Source organism: Mauremys reevesii, linkage group 6 (assembly GCF_016161935.1).
Source record: "Mauremys reevesii isolate NIE-2019 linkage group 6, ASM1616193v1, whole genome shotgun sequence".
Lineage (NCBI taxonomy): Eukaryota > Metazoa > Chordata > Testudines > Geoemydidae > Mauremys > Mauremys reevesii.
Window position 1 is genome coordinate 99,505,039 of NC_052628.1, and position 16,309 is coordinate 99,521,347.

At 41.3% G+C, this 16,309-nt stretch overlaps 1 protein-coding gene across 5 annotated transcripts in view; it reads right to left on the reverse strand.

The window, feature by feature from the left end:
* ADAMTSL1 (ADAMTS like 1) overlaps positions 1-16,309 on the reverse strand; it is a 649,946-nt gene that overhangs the window by 124,983 nt on the left and 508,654 nt on the right. For 4 of the 5 annotated variants that reach the window (XM_039544630.1, XM_039544631.1, XM_039544628.1 and 1 more), the window contains 4 exons: positions 11,904-11,954; positions 7,013-7,217; positions 5,376-5,523; positions 1,079-1,163 (listed from right to left, as the gene is read on the reverse strand). In XM_039544630.1, coding sequence (XP_039400564.1) covers positions 1,079-1,163; positions 5,376-5,523; positions 7,013-7,217; positions 11,904-11,954 — 489 coding nt within the window. The remainder of the gene's footprint in view (positions 1-1,078; positions 1,164-5,375; positions 5,524-7,012; positions 7,218-11,903; positions 11,955-16,309) is intronic. The other variant, XM_039544629.1, reaches the window with a different exon arrangement.

The following is a 16,309-nucleotide window of genomic DNA, read 5'->3' on the forward strand; positions in this document are numbered from 1 at the left end:
GCCAATCCCCTGAAAGGACTGCAGAATCTGTAAAGCATGTGATTGAACACCACTTGTTTTAAAGTGATGCTGGTCATTGGTCCAACCTGTACTTTCCCGAAACGACTGTGTTGTATCTACTTGAGAGGAAGGATGGTCCAGTGGTTAGGGCATTAGCTTGGGAGACCTGGGCTCAAGTCGCTACTGTGCCACTGATTTCCTCTCTGACCTCGTGTAAGTCACTTAACCTCTCTATGCCCTAGTTCTCTACCTGTAAAACAGGGATAATAGTGCTGCCTGACCTCATAGGGATGTCGTGAGGATAAAGAAAGACTGTGAGATGCTGTTATAGGTTGAGACGAAAAGCTGAGAAGCACTGCCTCGGGCCTTTGATCATTGCCCATGGACTGATATTTTCTTTCTTTTTGTGTTGCTGAAAGGAAAATACTTCAGGGCATGTCAGTCCTTTATTCTGGATTTTCTTCAACTGTTAGAAAACCTCTGTCTGGCTGCCAGGTTCAGGATGCTTTTTGCTCAAATACAGTCCTTCCACTGTTGACTGTTGCTGGTTCATCCTGTGATCTATAAAATTCTGTCTCTTTCTGTCAATGTTCAAGAATTTTGTTCATAATTAAGACAAAATACTTTTTTTACCCCCAAGACACTCAGATCTTATTAATGACTGTCCTTTACACCCATTTTAAAATCTTTTGTAAATTTTTGAGGGTGGTGGGTTTTTGTTTTATAGGAAAGAGAAAAGAGGTTTCCAGAAATGAGGAATAGGGCCATACAAGTACCATAGACAGACAGACTTTCCACACAGTGTTATTTTAAATGCCTTTAAATAAAAGACATGATTATAAGTTTGCTTGAATTCAGTCTAAATCTCCAAGTACACCATACTCCTGTACTCAATTTCTCCATCTCTTATCCAGAGTCTGATGCAACTTTCACTAAAGCCCATTAACTTCATCAGGATTTGAATAATATCCTAATGAAAGAACCAAATACAATTCAGGGTAGAATATTATTTTAATGCAGGCCCTGAATTCTGATATTACTATAGCGTGTTTTCAACAAATTATGTTTTAAGACTTACGATGGTTCTTCAGACACCATTGCTCCATCTTCCAGCTCTTGTGCCTGCTTGTACCATGGCAGTTTAGCTTCCACAGGAAGTTTCTCTAGAGAACATACACAGGCACATGAAAACAAAAACCGTATAGCTATGCACACTGCTTTGTTTCTGTAAGTGACTATATCTGCAGTTCTTTAATGTTCTTGTGTGTATGGATGTACACGTGCATACGGAGCAGCACAGAAGGGGGCAAGGGAGCGAGAGAGACACTCCACTATGATGCAGAATATATAAAGAAATATAGAGTTTCAATGAAGAAAGAAAATTTGTTTTTATAATGCTAGAATGGCAAATTAAATGCCATGTTAGAGGCAAGCCAAGTGGTCTACACAGGTGGGCACTTTAGCAAAGTATTTTTCAAAAACTCTTCTAACATCCATGGGGAGAATCAGGTTTTCATCTACACTGCAGAGCTACAATATTCGTGACGGTTGTTTTGGCTTTGAGTTTTGTATTTGCACAATAATTGCACTGTCAATAACTATACTTACCACATGGAGACAAATAATTGGAAATTGCAGTGCACCAAATTCATCTGCTCAAGTAACTTTTGTGGGGGGGGCCAGCCCAGGCCTAAGCATGAATTAACCTCATGTAAGCCCCCAAAATAAGGCTTATTGGGGGCCTAGGTAATACATAAACCCTTGTGAAGACCGCACCCCAAAAGACTTTTAACAAGGGGGGGGAGAAGCAATCTCCATAGTAACATTGTTGCTGACTCTACAACAGACCTTCACCAACCTTGCATTGGCCCTGTGTGTATCCTTAAATTTTACAGCCTCATAAAGTACATTAAATTCACTTTTGATAGATTATGACATTGAAGAAAATCCACATCTGATGAGTGATACTGCAAGAAACAGAGAAACCAGAGTGAAATAGTTCAGTGATGTTCTCTGACTCTAACCTTATCAGTTCATCAGCTATGTGGATTTTTAAAAAATGAGTTGGATATTTTTTTCTGTCATTTTTGATAGAAAACAGTACAGATGCTTTTTATTCTCCAAGATCTGCACAAAACATAATAAGTTGCTTTTGGGGGAAAAAAAGCACTTTATGAGCCAAATTCTACTTCCACAGCAGTGTGAATTCGGAGTATCTGCACTGAAGTCAATGGAGCTGTTCTGGTTTTACAGTGATCTAAAGGGAGAGCAAGTTTGGCACAATTTCTCTGAAATCAGCTCTGCATTTCTTCTGAGTAGTCTGGGTCAGGATTAGAAAAAAAATGATAAAAACACAAAGAGTGGTATTCAGCCCTGTACAGAGAACCAGTGCAGGGTCTATGTACCGTCTGAGTCCCATTTAAGCCTTTTGGGTTTAAGTGGCAGACACACCTCGCCCTGGCCTGCTGCAGGGGATTAATTTCACCCCAAATACATGAGAATTTTGAGGAACCTGGTGCATACAACACTGGAATTTTTACATAAACATGCAAACTACTGAAACTGTCAGTAGCACCATTAGCAATGTACAGGGATCCTAACTTGCCATTTGATTTCACAGCTGCTGCAGCTTCAGCTGAGCAATACAAAGTTGTTTGGGAGTAAACCAGTGGCTGGGAAGAAAGGGTGCAGTAACATTTATTATGCCTTCACTTCCAGAAATAGCAGGCCAGGCTTCTACTCTGATATATTTATTAGTGACATTTAAGGATGAATATGTGCCAGCACAGCTCTTAGTTTACCACATTTGTTATCCAAAATATGTAAGAGATATTTTTATTTATATACCATACAGCTTATTTTTATGAGCTTTGGAAGGCCAGCTCTTACTCTTTTGCTTTCCTTGTTGAATGCAAAGTCTTGTAAAAAGCAGTTTGTGCTTTCCTACACAGCTGACTGCAAAGTGACTTTTATTTTAACCTTCCCTTTTTTTGGAGGGCGGGGGGCAGTGTTATATGTTGGTGGGGAGAAGCAGGTCAAATCAATTCCAATTAACTGAACTGTAAAACATACTTCTATGTTAGAGATGTTCACCTTGATTAAATAACTTGTTACAAATAATGAAACAAAAAACAATTTCGAAAGTAATTTAGTGAAAAAACCAAGACTTTGGAGATAAAAGAAAAGCCCCCTGCTTTTACAATCGATTCATGTTTTTAGCCTAGTACAAACTCAAACCCTATGCCCTGTGCTGTGCAGGAGGACAACTATATGAACACAAAAACAATGAGGAGTCCGGTGGCACCTTAAAGACTAACAGATTTATTTTAAAACCCACTTCTTCAGATGAATGGCATGCAGAGCCACTGAAGAAGTGGGTTTTTTACCCACAAAAGTTTATGCCCAAATAAATCTGTTAGTCTTTAAGGTGCCACTGGACTCCTCGTTGTTTTTGTGGATACAGACTAACACGGCTACCACTCTGATATATGAACACAGTGGTCCTTCCTAGCATTAAAAACCACAAATCACTATTTAAGTTAGGGATATCTTAAATTTTCCCTAGGATTCTCCAGTACATTCTGAGGCACCTAAGAGCTTTAATGAGCAAAGATAGGGATAAGTTTCAGCAACTGCATACCCTTCATTTTTATTTAGTAGGCATGTATTAAGATAAAGACTTGCTCTGTATTTTTTTCTTATAATCTTGACCAGCCATAATCACTGATTTTTTACCCTCTGGTAATCCATCTTCAGAATGCAATGGCAGGCTTTGTTGAAGCGTTGACTAGCGGATGCATACTTTGCCACAGGTATTGACTCGTTCAACTGTAATTTGTAACTCTAAATTTATTAAGCAAATCACCTCTTTCTGAATAGATTTTAGCAAGATTCAGCCCTGCAAGTGCATGAGGCAGGAAACTGTATCACCCGGCACTTGAAAGGGCAACTGTGAAAGAGGAGGCATTTGACCCGGAAAGGACAGCAGAGTGTATTTTTAAAATCACACCAACCCCTTCCCACTCCCAAAACAAAACTCTACCAAACCAAAATGCTACTCTGCATGCACAAGTCTCCCCTCTGGGGAGCTGATAAGAGAAAGAATGAACTACGTGTTACAGATGTTGGTCACATCACTTAATGCGCTACTGGAAGGCACTCAGAGATTATGTTGATGAGGGTGGCTCTAGAACCTACATAGAACAGGTCAGAATAGAACACTGGATCAGAAGAGTAGCTTTGCCATGTGGATGGGGTTCTACAGGAGCCCCACCAGCAGAGGTTTCATCTCAGCATTCGGTGCTCTCATTTATCATGGGCCACTGGGTATGGAAATAAAAATTCCAACTTTCTCCTTTCCATTTGCTGTCGTTAAAAGGTTATAGGCCACTTTTATTGGATTTCAACCATTCAAGCGCCCTTAATGTGTATTATCCGTAGTGATTTACAAAATTATGTTAGTTTTATTTATGAGTGGCTCATGTTGGGTCTAGAGCCTCCAACTCAGAGAAATTAAGGTCATATTTATTGTATTTTAGCCAGGAAAATTTCCATTAAAAATAAACTCACACCACACACCTGGGAAGGTTATATCCATGTGGAGGTGTGTGTATATATAAAAAATTGTAGAACCATGTGATAATTTATCAAGCACCTTTGACTGCTGGTTCTGCCCATTACTCCATTTACCCCAGGATTTACTCTTACATTCCAACCCCATGAGCAGCTTCAAACAGCTGCCTTATAGAAATCAACATGGCTCAGCAACTTTTCCTCCTCCCCTCAACCAAAGTGGGGAATTCCTCCCAATATCACTTACTGTCTGAGGCTCAAGACAGGGGCTATTCAATTCTGCAGCAGCCAGGGGTTCTCTACACATAAAACTGTTGTGATTTTCAAGACTGTACAATCTTGCAGCCTGGCTAGTAATAGGAGCTTCTCCATGGGACATACAGTGCTTGCTTTTAGCTTAGTTAAAGCTGCTGATTTGCCTGAAGGCTGTTTAAACTTATGGGTAAGTTTAAACCAGTGATTTTAAACATTTTTGTTTCCCTTTAATAAAGCACTATGGGCAAACTTTAGCCTTGACGTAGTCAGTGAAGTTGCACCCACTTACATCAGGGCTGAATTTGGATTTTTTTCTAGGTTGGTGGCTCACCAGCTGACAGTAATAAGATCTGTTTTGTTTTGAAAGATCTACTAGTTGCCAGCATTTCAAACACCACCACTTACATTCAAACTGGTATAGCAACAGCAGTGTCTCTCGATAGAAAGTCATGAATTACTGCATTCAGACAGACTTGGGAACTTGCAGCCAACAAGCAAAAACAGTTCCTTAATGTGGCAGAGCCGTAAAGATTCATTTGCCTTTTTACCTTTGGGTTTGTAGCAAGGAGTGGGTACAATGCATTCTTCTTTTATGTGAGGCTTTGTTTTAGGGCTGCAGCCTCCTGTGTGCATCCCTCTGTGATCAATGCAGAGAACCACACGGTATCTTAGCCCCTGGCCACATGTCACAGTGCACTGAAAGAAGAAAAGAAAAAGTACAAAGTAGCAATTTAAAAAAAACAACAACCCCCCCACCCCAAAACACAGACAGACAGACACACACACACCCCCTGTGGGAAAAATGGAGTATACAGCAATAATGTAACAGCATTAGAGGGCAAAACTTGGATCAGAAACAGCCCATATTGGCCCATAGATTACTTGTTTGATACTGGTTAGGGATAAAGTTGACAAACATTTACTGTTTTTTCCTTTCTGTTCTGCACAATTGTTTGGGTTAGAGATTCAGCTGCTGGATTTCTCTCTCAGTGTCACTCTACTAACTCTCTCAGCATTGGTCACTTGGCCTGTGGCCATCAGTCCCATACTGGATGTATTCACTAACACCTTGTCAATTTCATCTGTGGCCACTCCTGCTCTGCTTGGACAAGGCACTGGAGTTTATGGGTTAACGGGCATAATAACTAAGTATTCTGGAACACGGGAATAGAGTGTACGGAGTGGGAAACTATTTGGGCTTTAAATTCCAGGCATTTTCTCAAGTTGAATTCTTTTATATGGCATGTCATTTTCCCCCAGGATAGTGGGTTTCTGAAGCTGCAAGCACCAACCAAACAGGAGAGAGCAGAGAGTAATAATAATGCTTTGCACATATCTGCAATCTTTAATCTGAAAATCACCAAGTACTTTATAGATAATAATCTACCAACGCCCCACATTTTGGTAAAGTAGGTAAGTTTTTAAAGTCAGTTTTACAGGTGAGAAAACTCAGGCATAAAGAGGATAAATGACTTGACTAAGCTCAGATCTGTTGGGATAGGACCCAGACCTCATTTTCCTCCAGTCTTGTGCCTTCAGCACAAGTCTTAAAAAAAAAAGAGGTGAGTCAGGGCTAGACAAATAGGTAGCGACTGTGGTACTAAGCAGTGATTATAGAGCAAAGAGTCTTGTGACTATGCTTGCATGGCTGCTTATATTTCAGAGTGCAAAGCAGCAGTCCAGGATATTTGACTTGTGGACAAAGAGTACTAGATAAATGTGTATTAGAACATGTCCATGAACAGCTTGCATCTCTCTGCATGTGCATATATGTTTCTACTTCATCATTTATATCTGATGGTTATTTAACATGACTGATCTGATTTGCTCTTCCATCATTCTCCTCAGCTAATGTTATAAATCCTGAGTATTCACTCTGTAGTAGGATAAATGCCATTGCTTGAAGCAGAAAGATCAGAAAATTCCACAAGGTAAATAAGCTTAGTGAATATTCTTATTCTACGACATTCTCACACACAGGGCTTTGGAGCGGAGCCCGGAGCTGGAGCGTGGAGCAGGTCCGGAGCAGTGGAGCTGCAGGTTTTTGCCTGGAGCTGGAGCGGAGCCAGAGCACAGCTCCAAAGCCCTGCTCTCACACAGTAACAAAACAGAAGATTTGTTCCCAATGCCTGGCTTAAATACAAACAACAACAACAACAACAAAATCCAACAAAGAACTGTGTACCGGAGACCACTCCTGGGCCAGCCATTTTGGGCAGTCAAATATGTTGCAGGGCTGGACAATGGGCATCTTTGGCGTGTACATGCACTTCCACTCTTCCACAGGGCTGATGTGCCCCTGCATGTCCTCCTCCACACAAGAGACTGTGCGGCTCTGAATGCCCCCTCCACATGAGGAGGAGCAGGCTGTCCATGGAGTACTCTCCCATCTGCAAAAAAAAAAAGAAAAGGCATCAATGAAGGGGTAAAAAAACCCCAAATGCTTGAAATTTCCTTGTGGTCTTTTTTTGTTAAGATTATTATTATGAGCAAAACTTGGTCATTTATATGTATGGCCCCAACAACCAAGCACTCTTACATCTGGTGCCTTTAAAAGTTTTCTTGCCATTAGTATTTAACTTACAAGATGTTCCCCCTTCTCCCCCACACCCAATAGTCCAGGTTATTACCACAGAGAATTTAACTTACGTTAATTAGGGAGACTATTATATCTTGGCACTATGTGCCACATATTGGGAGACCCAAGTTCCAAATTGTTGAAAGCTCAGGGCATGTCTACATGTAAAACGTTACAGCGGCACAGCTGCGCTGCTGTAGTGTACATACTACCAATGCTGATGGGAGGGATTCTCCCCTCAGATAGGTAATCCTCCTCCCTGAGAGGTGGTAGCCAGGGCAGAGAAGAAAGTTTCTGTTGACCTAGCACTGTCTAAATGGGGACTTAGGTGAGCTTTATGACTCTGCTCAGGGGTGTGAATTCCTTGACACCCCTAACCGATGTAATTGAACCCACTGAATTTTCTAGTACAGACCAGACCTCAGTGTGCTATGAAGTTGATGTCCTTTGCATTGCAAGGGGGAAGAGCAATGCCATCCTGAGCTGCTATAGCCATCATATGCACAGTGGGTGAGGGGAAAACAAAGATGGAAGCAATTTTCTCAGGAGAATAAAATGAGTGTGTGAACAGGAGATAGAACTATAGCTAGCGTTACACTGATATGGTTACTGACTATTAGAGAAAGACAGGTTAGTTTGGGAAACTGTTGCTTTTGTCTGACTGCTATTGAGTAATGAGAAGAATATTTTAATTTGATTTATAACAAGTGACATTTTGTTGAGAAAAACAGTGAAATGTGTGCGCTCTGGCTGCTTTATGAGAATGTCTCTCTATATATACACATATACACATAGATTTCAGAAAAATATATATACTGTATATATGCATAAACAATGTGTGTGTGTGTATATAGAATACACACAAATGGAGTAACATTGATTCTCTTGAAGCAGTTGTATTAGCCATTGTCACACATAGGATCAAAAACTAAATGGGCCCTGGGTCTGATCCAGACTGGTGATTCCTGTATATCTGCCTGCACAACAAATATATATTAGAGCCAGTCAACAGTATTCAGTGAAACATTTTTCCTGAAGAAAATGCCTTTTCAATTAAAATGAAAGTTTTTGCAAAAATAAAACAAAGAAAGTCTGGTTTTTTTTTGACAAACAAAAACAAAAATTTCATTTTTAGGAAAAACTAAAATCCCCCCACCCCGAATTCTTTATTCCAGAAGATAAAAAAAATAAGCAATAAAAAAGCAAGAGTGGTGCTCCCCAATCAAAACAAAATCAATATTTTAATAAAAAACAAATGAAAAAAATCATAGAAAAATTCAGACAGGATGAAAAATTTTCAATTCTTCTCAAATGTTTCACCAACTGCACTTACCTTTTCCTGACCAGCTCTAATGTATGTATACTGGCACACACACTAGCTAATGGCTGATTGCATTGTATAAAGATTTTATTGACAACAGTGTGAAATGGCCACATTGTTTACCAGTGGCAAAGCCATAGATGCGTTATGTAGCTCATCTCAAAGGAGTGCCAATAAAACTATTACACCACACCTTCTATTCTGCAACTGCGACAGAAGTTAAAGAAAAGGTACTTTTAGAACTTAGTTTTTAAATATTTTGCTAGGGAGTCTCCCTCGGTAGAGTCAGAGGTCCATTGGAGCCCACCTATACAGGCCTAAAATTGGAACTAATAAACATTAAAAAAGCCTCTAATAATTACCTACAATAACTTTTCAACACATAAAAGTGTGATGATTGGAGTCTGATATCTTGGGACTTTCCATGGGAATCCAAGTCTGCCCTTCTACGGAAACTTTCCAGCTGCTTTGTGCTACCTCAATACTACAAAGCAGCAGAAACAGGGGGCCAAGAATTGGCCCTCAAGCACTATGTCAATATAAAAGTTTTGAAAGGGTTTCTGGGATCATGGCTCTCAAAGCAGAGATCACAGTTACCTGAGAGTCAGGGAGGATTACCAGCTACCAGGAACTTGGCAACAAAGTGGTGCCCAATGAGGACTCTGGTACCAAAAGTGTGTATTACATGCAATGGACCACGTCCTCCTCGCTCTGTGATAAAAAGCAAAGCAGAGGGAAGTTCCTGCAATGATTCCCTCCTAGAGCTCATCCCAACCTGCTCCCAACCTTTCAGATCCAGTGGAGCCTTGCTACCTACTCCACTTGGTGATAACCAGCCTTGCAGTGACTAGGCTACACAGACAAGACAATATGGCCTGGGGGCTATAAGCTCTATAGGTCCAGAGGAAAGACAATTTGCATCCCCCTGATCCTGGCCCTGCCTCAAGTCTCCCCAAATCCTCCCTCTAGTCCCTTTAACTTCAGCCCATTCCTTCCCCAAACGGATCCTAGACCTGTCACATCTGGAGTGAGAGTGGTGATGCTAAGGAGGTGTCGGACCCTGATCCATGCACAGAGGGTTCCAATCCATTTGTGGATTTGGAGGGAGGGAAATGATACCACCCATGTACAGAATGGTTGTGGGGTTGGAATAGTGGATCTAAAGGGATTGTTATAGGTTGAGACCAAAGCCCAGAAAATCTGAGAAGCACTGCCTCAGGCCTTTGATCATTGCCCATGGACTGATATTTTCTTTCTTTTTGTGTTGCTGAAAGGCAAATACTTCAGGGCATGTCAGTCCTTTATTCTGGATTTTCTTCAACTGTTAGAAAACCTCTGTCTGGCTGCCAGGTTCAGGATGCTTTTTGCTCAAATACAGTCCTTCCACTGTTGACTGTTGCTGGTTCATCCTGTGATCTATAAAATTCTGTCTCTTTCTCTCTGTCAATGTTCAAGAATTTTGTTCATAATTAAGACAAAAATACTTTTTACCTCAAGACACTCAGATCTTATTACACCCATTTTTAAATCTTTTGTACATTTTTGAGGATGGTGGGTTTTTGTTTTATAGAAAAGAGGTTTCCAGAAATGAGGAACAGGAAGTGTATGTGTGTGTACATATATAAGAGTATGTATAGTGAGATAAATGACCGATATATTAACTCTGTGTACACATGTAAACATGCAGGCATGGGAAAAGAAACCCTAACCCACCCAATATATGTATCTAATACTACTAGAAGGTGAGGAAGACAGGCATTTGGTATATAAATATAAACTATACAAATGATAGGTCAGTGGTGACAATGTGAGCAGCAGCCACAAATGCAAGCAAGAGCTGTTTTCCTCCCTGTCCTCCTACTCTGGGAGGTCTGTTGTGTGGTCCTACACCATATTTCTAATCTCAATGCACTGCCTTTGTTCACACACTATAGCAAAGCTCTGTGGTACCTATGGTAGGAATCACTGTGGTTGGGGAGGGATCACTTTCTCAGCGAGGTGAGATTAACACAACGGCTAGCAGGTGCCTTTAGTGCTAGGAGGCCCAATGACAAACTAACAGCAGGAAACAAAGCAGAAAAGCAATACTATTTCAAGCTATTGCCTCAAGACAGTGCAGATTCTGGTTATTGATGGGCTTGCTTCAACTGGGAGAGCACCTTTGTTAGCGCTCTTACTCTTACTTTATTATTAATACAATCACCAATGTAACAGACTTATATTTCCTGTTCGTTTATGTTCCAGGTTTCTAATGACACACAGAAACATAGCTAATAACATGAGATTTTCAAGACCCCCTCGTGCTTTAAAGACATTCTTAACCATAAGGTAATTAATAGGATATGTCAGAACTCTCTTGCATTGGCCATATTTTTAACAGAGTATCAGTTCATCTCAAGCTGAGGTGTAAATTTATGATGCTCTAGCTTGCTGCACACTAACTGCTGTGTGGAACTTGCTATGGCACACTAAAAATTCCATAGTGCGCTTACATTTAGTAGATGGTAGCAGGGTCCACCCAGCCAGTTAGTGCTTGGCAAGCTATAGTGCTGCAGATTTACATCCCAGCTTGATTCTGCAAACTCGAGTACATTTACCCATGGAAGGCAAGCTGGGTGCAAACATATGTAAAGAAAAGTTACTTGTGTGGAAATGTTTGCAGGATTGGGCCTTTGAACACTATTCATTTTAAAAAATAAAACCCTTCACAATTAATAAACTTGTGACTTTTTAAAAACAGAATTTAATACACAAAATGGAACTACAGAATCTGGAGTTCTACTTTCATAGCAACATAATACACTATGGCATATGCTAGATACTTTTGATGGGGAAAGCTGAACAGTTAGTTAGCCACAAAGCCAGTGGTTTAGGTACCATTCATGGAAGGGCTGGAGGGTGCAGGGGAGGGGGGAAGGGACACAGAGAGATAGATATCCAGTAGACAATCAGACTGAATTACTGCTTCAACTTACTTTGATGTAATTTTAGCTCTGCTTCAATTGTCTTTATAGCAACAAGTTTAGCGCTTGAGCAACTCATGATTATTCCATAGGAGAGTTCAGAACAAGGGGCAGGCAGCATCAATTGTCTTAGTTCTACAGAAAAGCAGCAATGCAGGAAAAAAGCAGTAAACTTATTTGCTAATCCTAGCGTCTGGTTGATTGTTTTACATACCGAGGAAGGGGATGGTAGAGGTCATAGGGCATGATCTGCTTGTATCCATCACTGTTAGGAACAATAATGCCAACCCTCTGAGTAGAAGGTACACACAATAAAACAAACACTAAATGGTTACATTATACAATTGTTTTTACACGGTATTAAAAAACTGTCAAAATATTCTACCCACATTGCTAACACTTTGAAAACAAAATGTAAGAAACCTTTCCAGAGTAATTCTCGCAGTTCACAAGTTGTTCTACAAGTTAACCGCTTAGCATACCAATTAACCCTCTGCTTATTAAACTACCCCCCACATGACCAAAAAGTTGGTTCCACTGTTACAAATGACACTAATAAACACATAAATTCTCTCTTCACTTACAAAGTAATTACATGCCATGAGGGATCATTTTTATTAGTACTCTGAAAACATACATTAGAGCTTGATTCAAAGTCCATAGAAGCCAATGAAAAGACTCTGACTTCAGTGGGTTTTGGATCAGACCCTTACTTAACAATTACATGGTTGTTTCTGCCCTGCAGATGAAACAGTCCACTGGATTTACAGGAACTTGTGATGCATAACTAAGGGCATTTTCCATGCAGGGGTACCTGACACTGGGACTCACATCTCTCCAATCCAAAGAAACTCAATTATGTTCCTCTTCAGGGCTCATTTATTTACTTGGCCTTTTTGGAAGAAGTGTTTGTGTGGAGTGAGGAAGACTGAGCTGTTGCATTTTTTTGTTGTTGTTGTTTAGTGACTGTTCTTTGGGGAGTTTATGGCATTCTTGTCTGATACAATATTATTGTTCGTGTGTCTAAAGATTGTGATAGGCACTTAGGTAAATCAAAATATGTAAAACTAAGAATACCATGTAATATCTGAACATTTATGAAGTTGATTAGTTAAAAGGTTGACAGCACCTAGGAAATGGCCACTTGAAGGGGGGGGTAGCAGGAAGGTCTAACTAGAGGGGTCCTATTTGGTTAGCCCAGGATTTTAAGTTTTGGTGGGGTGATGGGGTTTGATGAGCTTCTTGCCCAGAGTGACTCCCTCCCTGCCACTGGAAGCTCTCACTGATCTTTGGTCAGTGTTACCAATGTCACCCATATACCATCCGTTATCATTTTGTCAGGCTGGGAACCTGCCAGAGGCTTGAAGTAGGAGCTTGTGGAAGAGCTAAAGTAAGTCACATTGGAATGAAGGATCTGGATGTAGAGGCCAAGGCTGGGATGATTTTTAGAGAGGCGTCGATAGCTGAGAAAGGTTGGGTGAAAGCAGATGAGGGCATCTGTTAGGGGAACAGGTAGGAATAAAGAATTGAGAACAAGTATTCTTCATCCTGGGTGCAATGTACTGAAGAGATGTTCTCCAAGAGTTAAAAAGGGTCTTGGCATGTTCCGGCTAAAGGGTTCTGTTCTCCTTTTGATGGGCAGAGTGTTTATGTGGATAATTCCTCCACAATGGGAGAATAGATCCCACTGTATTTCCATAGTGAGGAGTCACAGCTAGGTCAGTGTGATGGAATTTTCCAGCTAATGCATTAGAAGAAGCTGAAGCCACTAAAGTGTGTGTGATGAGAACTGGACTGCTCTCTGTCAGGTTAACAACTCTCTGACATGACAGCAGTTGTGTGTGCGCACACTGAGAGGAGTCCGTACCTCCCCATCGACTTAAAATCTGAGAGAGTTCCAAGATTTGGGTAGGTTTGGAAAGGGAAGGATGGATCAATTAAAGTTTGTTCAGTAAGCAAATCATTCCAGTTTTGTTCTGACTGAACAGAGAGAGGGGCACTGATTTGGGAAGCTCTTGGTAATATTTTAAATATAATGGACATTTTGTAATGCTCTTGAAAAGTACACCCTCCTCCCCCGTCCCTCTACTAGTGCTGCTCCAATCAAAAGTTGTTACCTCACTCCAGCACCTCAACCTGCTGAGAAACATACAGGAAAAGATTAACAGCAAGTCCAGAATTGAAGCAATTATATTGCCAATGAGGCTACATTGTTTGAGAGCCAAATGGGTTTCAAATCTTAATTTGTAACTCTTTGCAGTAAACAATTAAAACTTTTTAATAAGTTTTTCTTCTAATAAAACTCGGTTTGAACAATTAGTCAGGAGACTGAGTCTCGAGGTTACACACTGCCACCCCAGGGCTGTTGTGAGGATTAATTAGTTAATGTTTGTAAAGCACTACAGAAGGGCCAAACAACACTCTTATTCGGGATGTACAGAGTATTTGACATTGTAAAGCATTTTGGGGCCACAGTTTGTATTTTCATTCACATGTAATTTGTATCATATTGTTTATTCAATCGCTGTGTATTTGGGAAATATTGTCAAGGGACTATAATACCATATCATAAATTCTGCAGCAAAAGTGCCAGAGAGAAGCTGAAAAATTTATTGAACTAAACCCCAAGAAGTGATTTTTCAAAGCAGAACGTATTTATCCTATTCCTTTGACAACTTTTACTACAATGACTTTGCTTTGCCATTGTTATGTGCTGACTAACCCCCCCGACACACAAAAACTATCTAAGCGTATATCCACTCTGCACTCTATGGTGTGACTGCAGTATGCGCACGCACACACACACACTAGCTAGCTTTGATTTAGCCAGCGTGAATACAATAGCAGTGACGATGAAGCACCACGAGCTGAAGAAGCCCACAGCCTGGAGTGTACTGGAGTGGCTAGTTTGTACAGCAAATTCGCTGCTAATGATCAAAGCTAGCTCAGATATCTCTACAGGTGCTGTAGTCACATCTCTGACTGCAGTGTAGACATATCCTGAAACCGGTTCTCAAACAGGGGTATGCATACCCCTCGGAGGACACAAAGGTCAGGACCCTGGGGAGGGGGGGGGCTTGCAGGATGGGTTTATAGAGGGGGTCGCAAGTGCAGGGCCAGCATTAAGGGGTGGCAAGTAGGGCAATTGCCCCGGGGCCCAGCTGGTGGGGCTCAGGCTTCAGACTCCTGAAAGGGGTACAGTAGTCAGGAAAGGTTGAGAACCACTGTCTCAAAAGACACAAAACAATGCAAGATGATTACTGTAACATAACTGCCGCCTAGCTAGCCAGTTTACACAATGTACCTGTTGCTACCAATCAAAACAAACAAAAGCGATTCACAAAAAAATACATTTACTTAAAGATCTTCTCTACAGTTCTGAATTGTCTGGTTTCTGACTCAGCAAAGGGTATTTCTGGGTTTTTTAAACTCTTAATCCATTGTAGCATCATTAAAATTAATGATGGAAGAGATCTACAGCCAGATCACGGACCCTGGCTCTGTTCACTTTGTAGTACTCTGACCATGCCAAGGGGATGCAGAGCTGCTCTAGGAGGGCAGTTGGATATTCCTCTGATGTAACAGAATCCCTAGGTGGTGTGAAGCTGGCATAACTAGCTCTGTGCCACCTGCTCCCCATTTTGGGCATAAGGGTGGAGACAGAGTAAAACGTGCACCAGATGCAGAGAAGTCTCCAGGTGACTGCTTCAGCCAGTATAATTTAAAGCAGCCCCCAAACTGCACTAAGATATACTGGGGTCCATTTTGGTCAAATGTAAAAAGTGTCTTGACTCACCATTCCTCACCCCTAGTTTCTGCACTAAGCATGGCTCAACTAGACTCAGGGGGCTGGGCCCAAAACGTTTAGGTGACATTTAATGATACTTTTGACTTCTTATATATGGGGGTGGGGGTGGGGAGAGAGAGAAAAAACTTGTTTTATAAGGCTGCTGTGGGAGTAACAAATGGGACTTTTCATGCACCACATGGCACAATCCTACTCCAGCAGGGGCATGGGCATGGACTAGATTTTAGAAGGCTGTCCTCTCTCTAACATGTAAATTATGTTTTCTCCCACTTGACAAGTTGTTTCGTTCACACTGATGTTTTGCTTTATTTCTGCGTGGAACCTGGCAGGTTTGCTCTTTGAGTGCATCTGCCCAGCTGCCTTGGGAATGAAACATGCCAAGACTGGGTGCACTACGGAGGCCAGCTATTTACCTAGAATGCCCCTTTTCACTGTTAAAGCCACAAAGTTGGTCCTAGAAGCTGCTGCTGTTCAATTGTATGGAAAAGCACCACTGCACCTCCATGTGATGAATCTACCTTCTAGACACTTGGGGCCTTATTCAGCCCTATGTCAGTGCAGGTGCTGACACAGGGATACAGGGCAGTCAGTTTGCCTCTCCCCCTGTTCATGATGAGCAGGGGCTCGAACAGCACCTGGGTGCTCATTAAAGCAGACCTCCGGGACACAGAATATCTGGGACACAAGCCTGTCCAGGCCATACCCCCTCTTGCCTCTGATCTGTTGCCCTCTTCATCAAGGGCTTATGTGGAAGTGGCTTGGAATATGCCCACGGAGGGAAATTTACACCTATGGAGACAGTGGAGCATTGC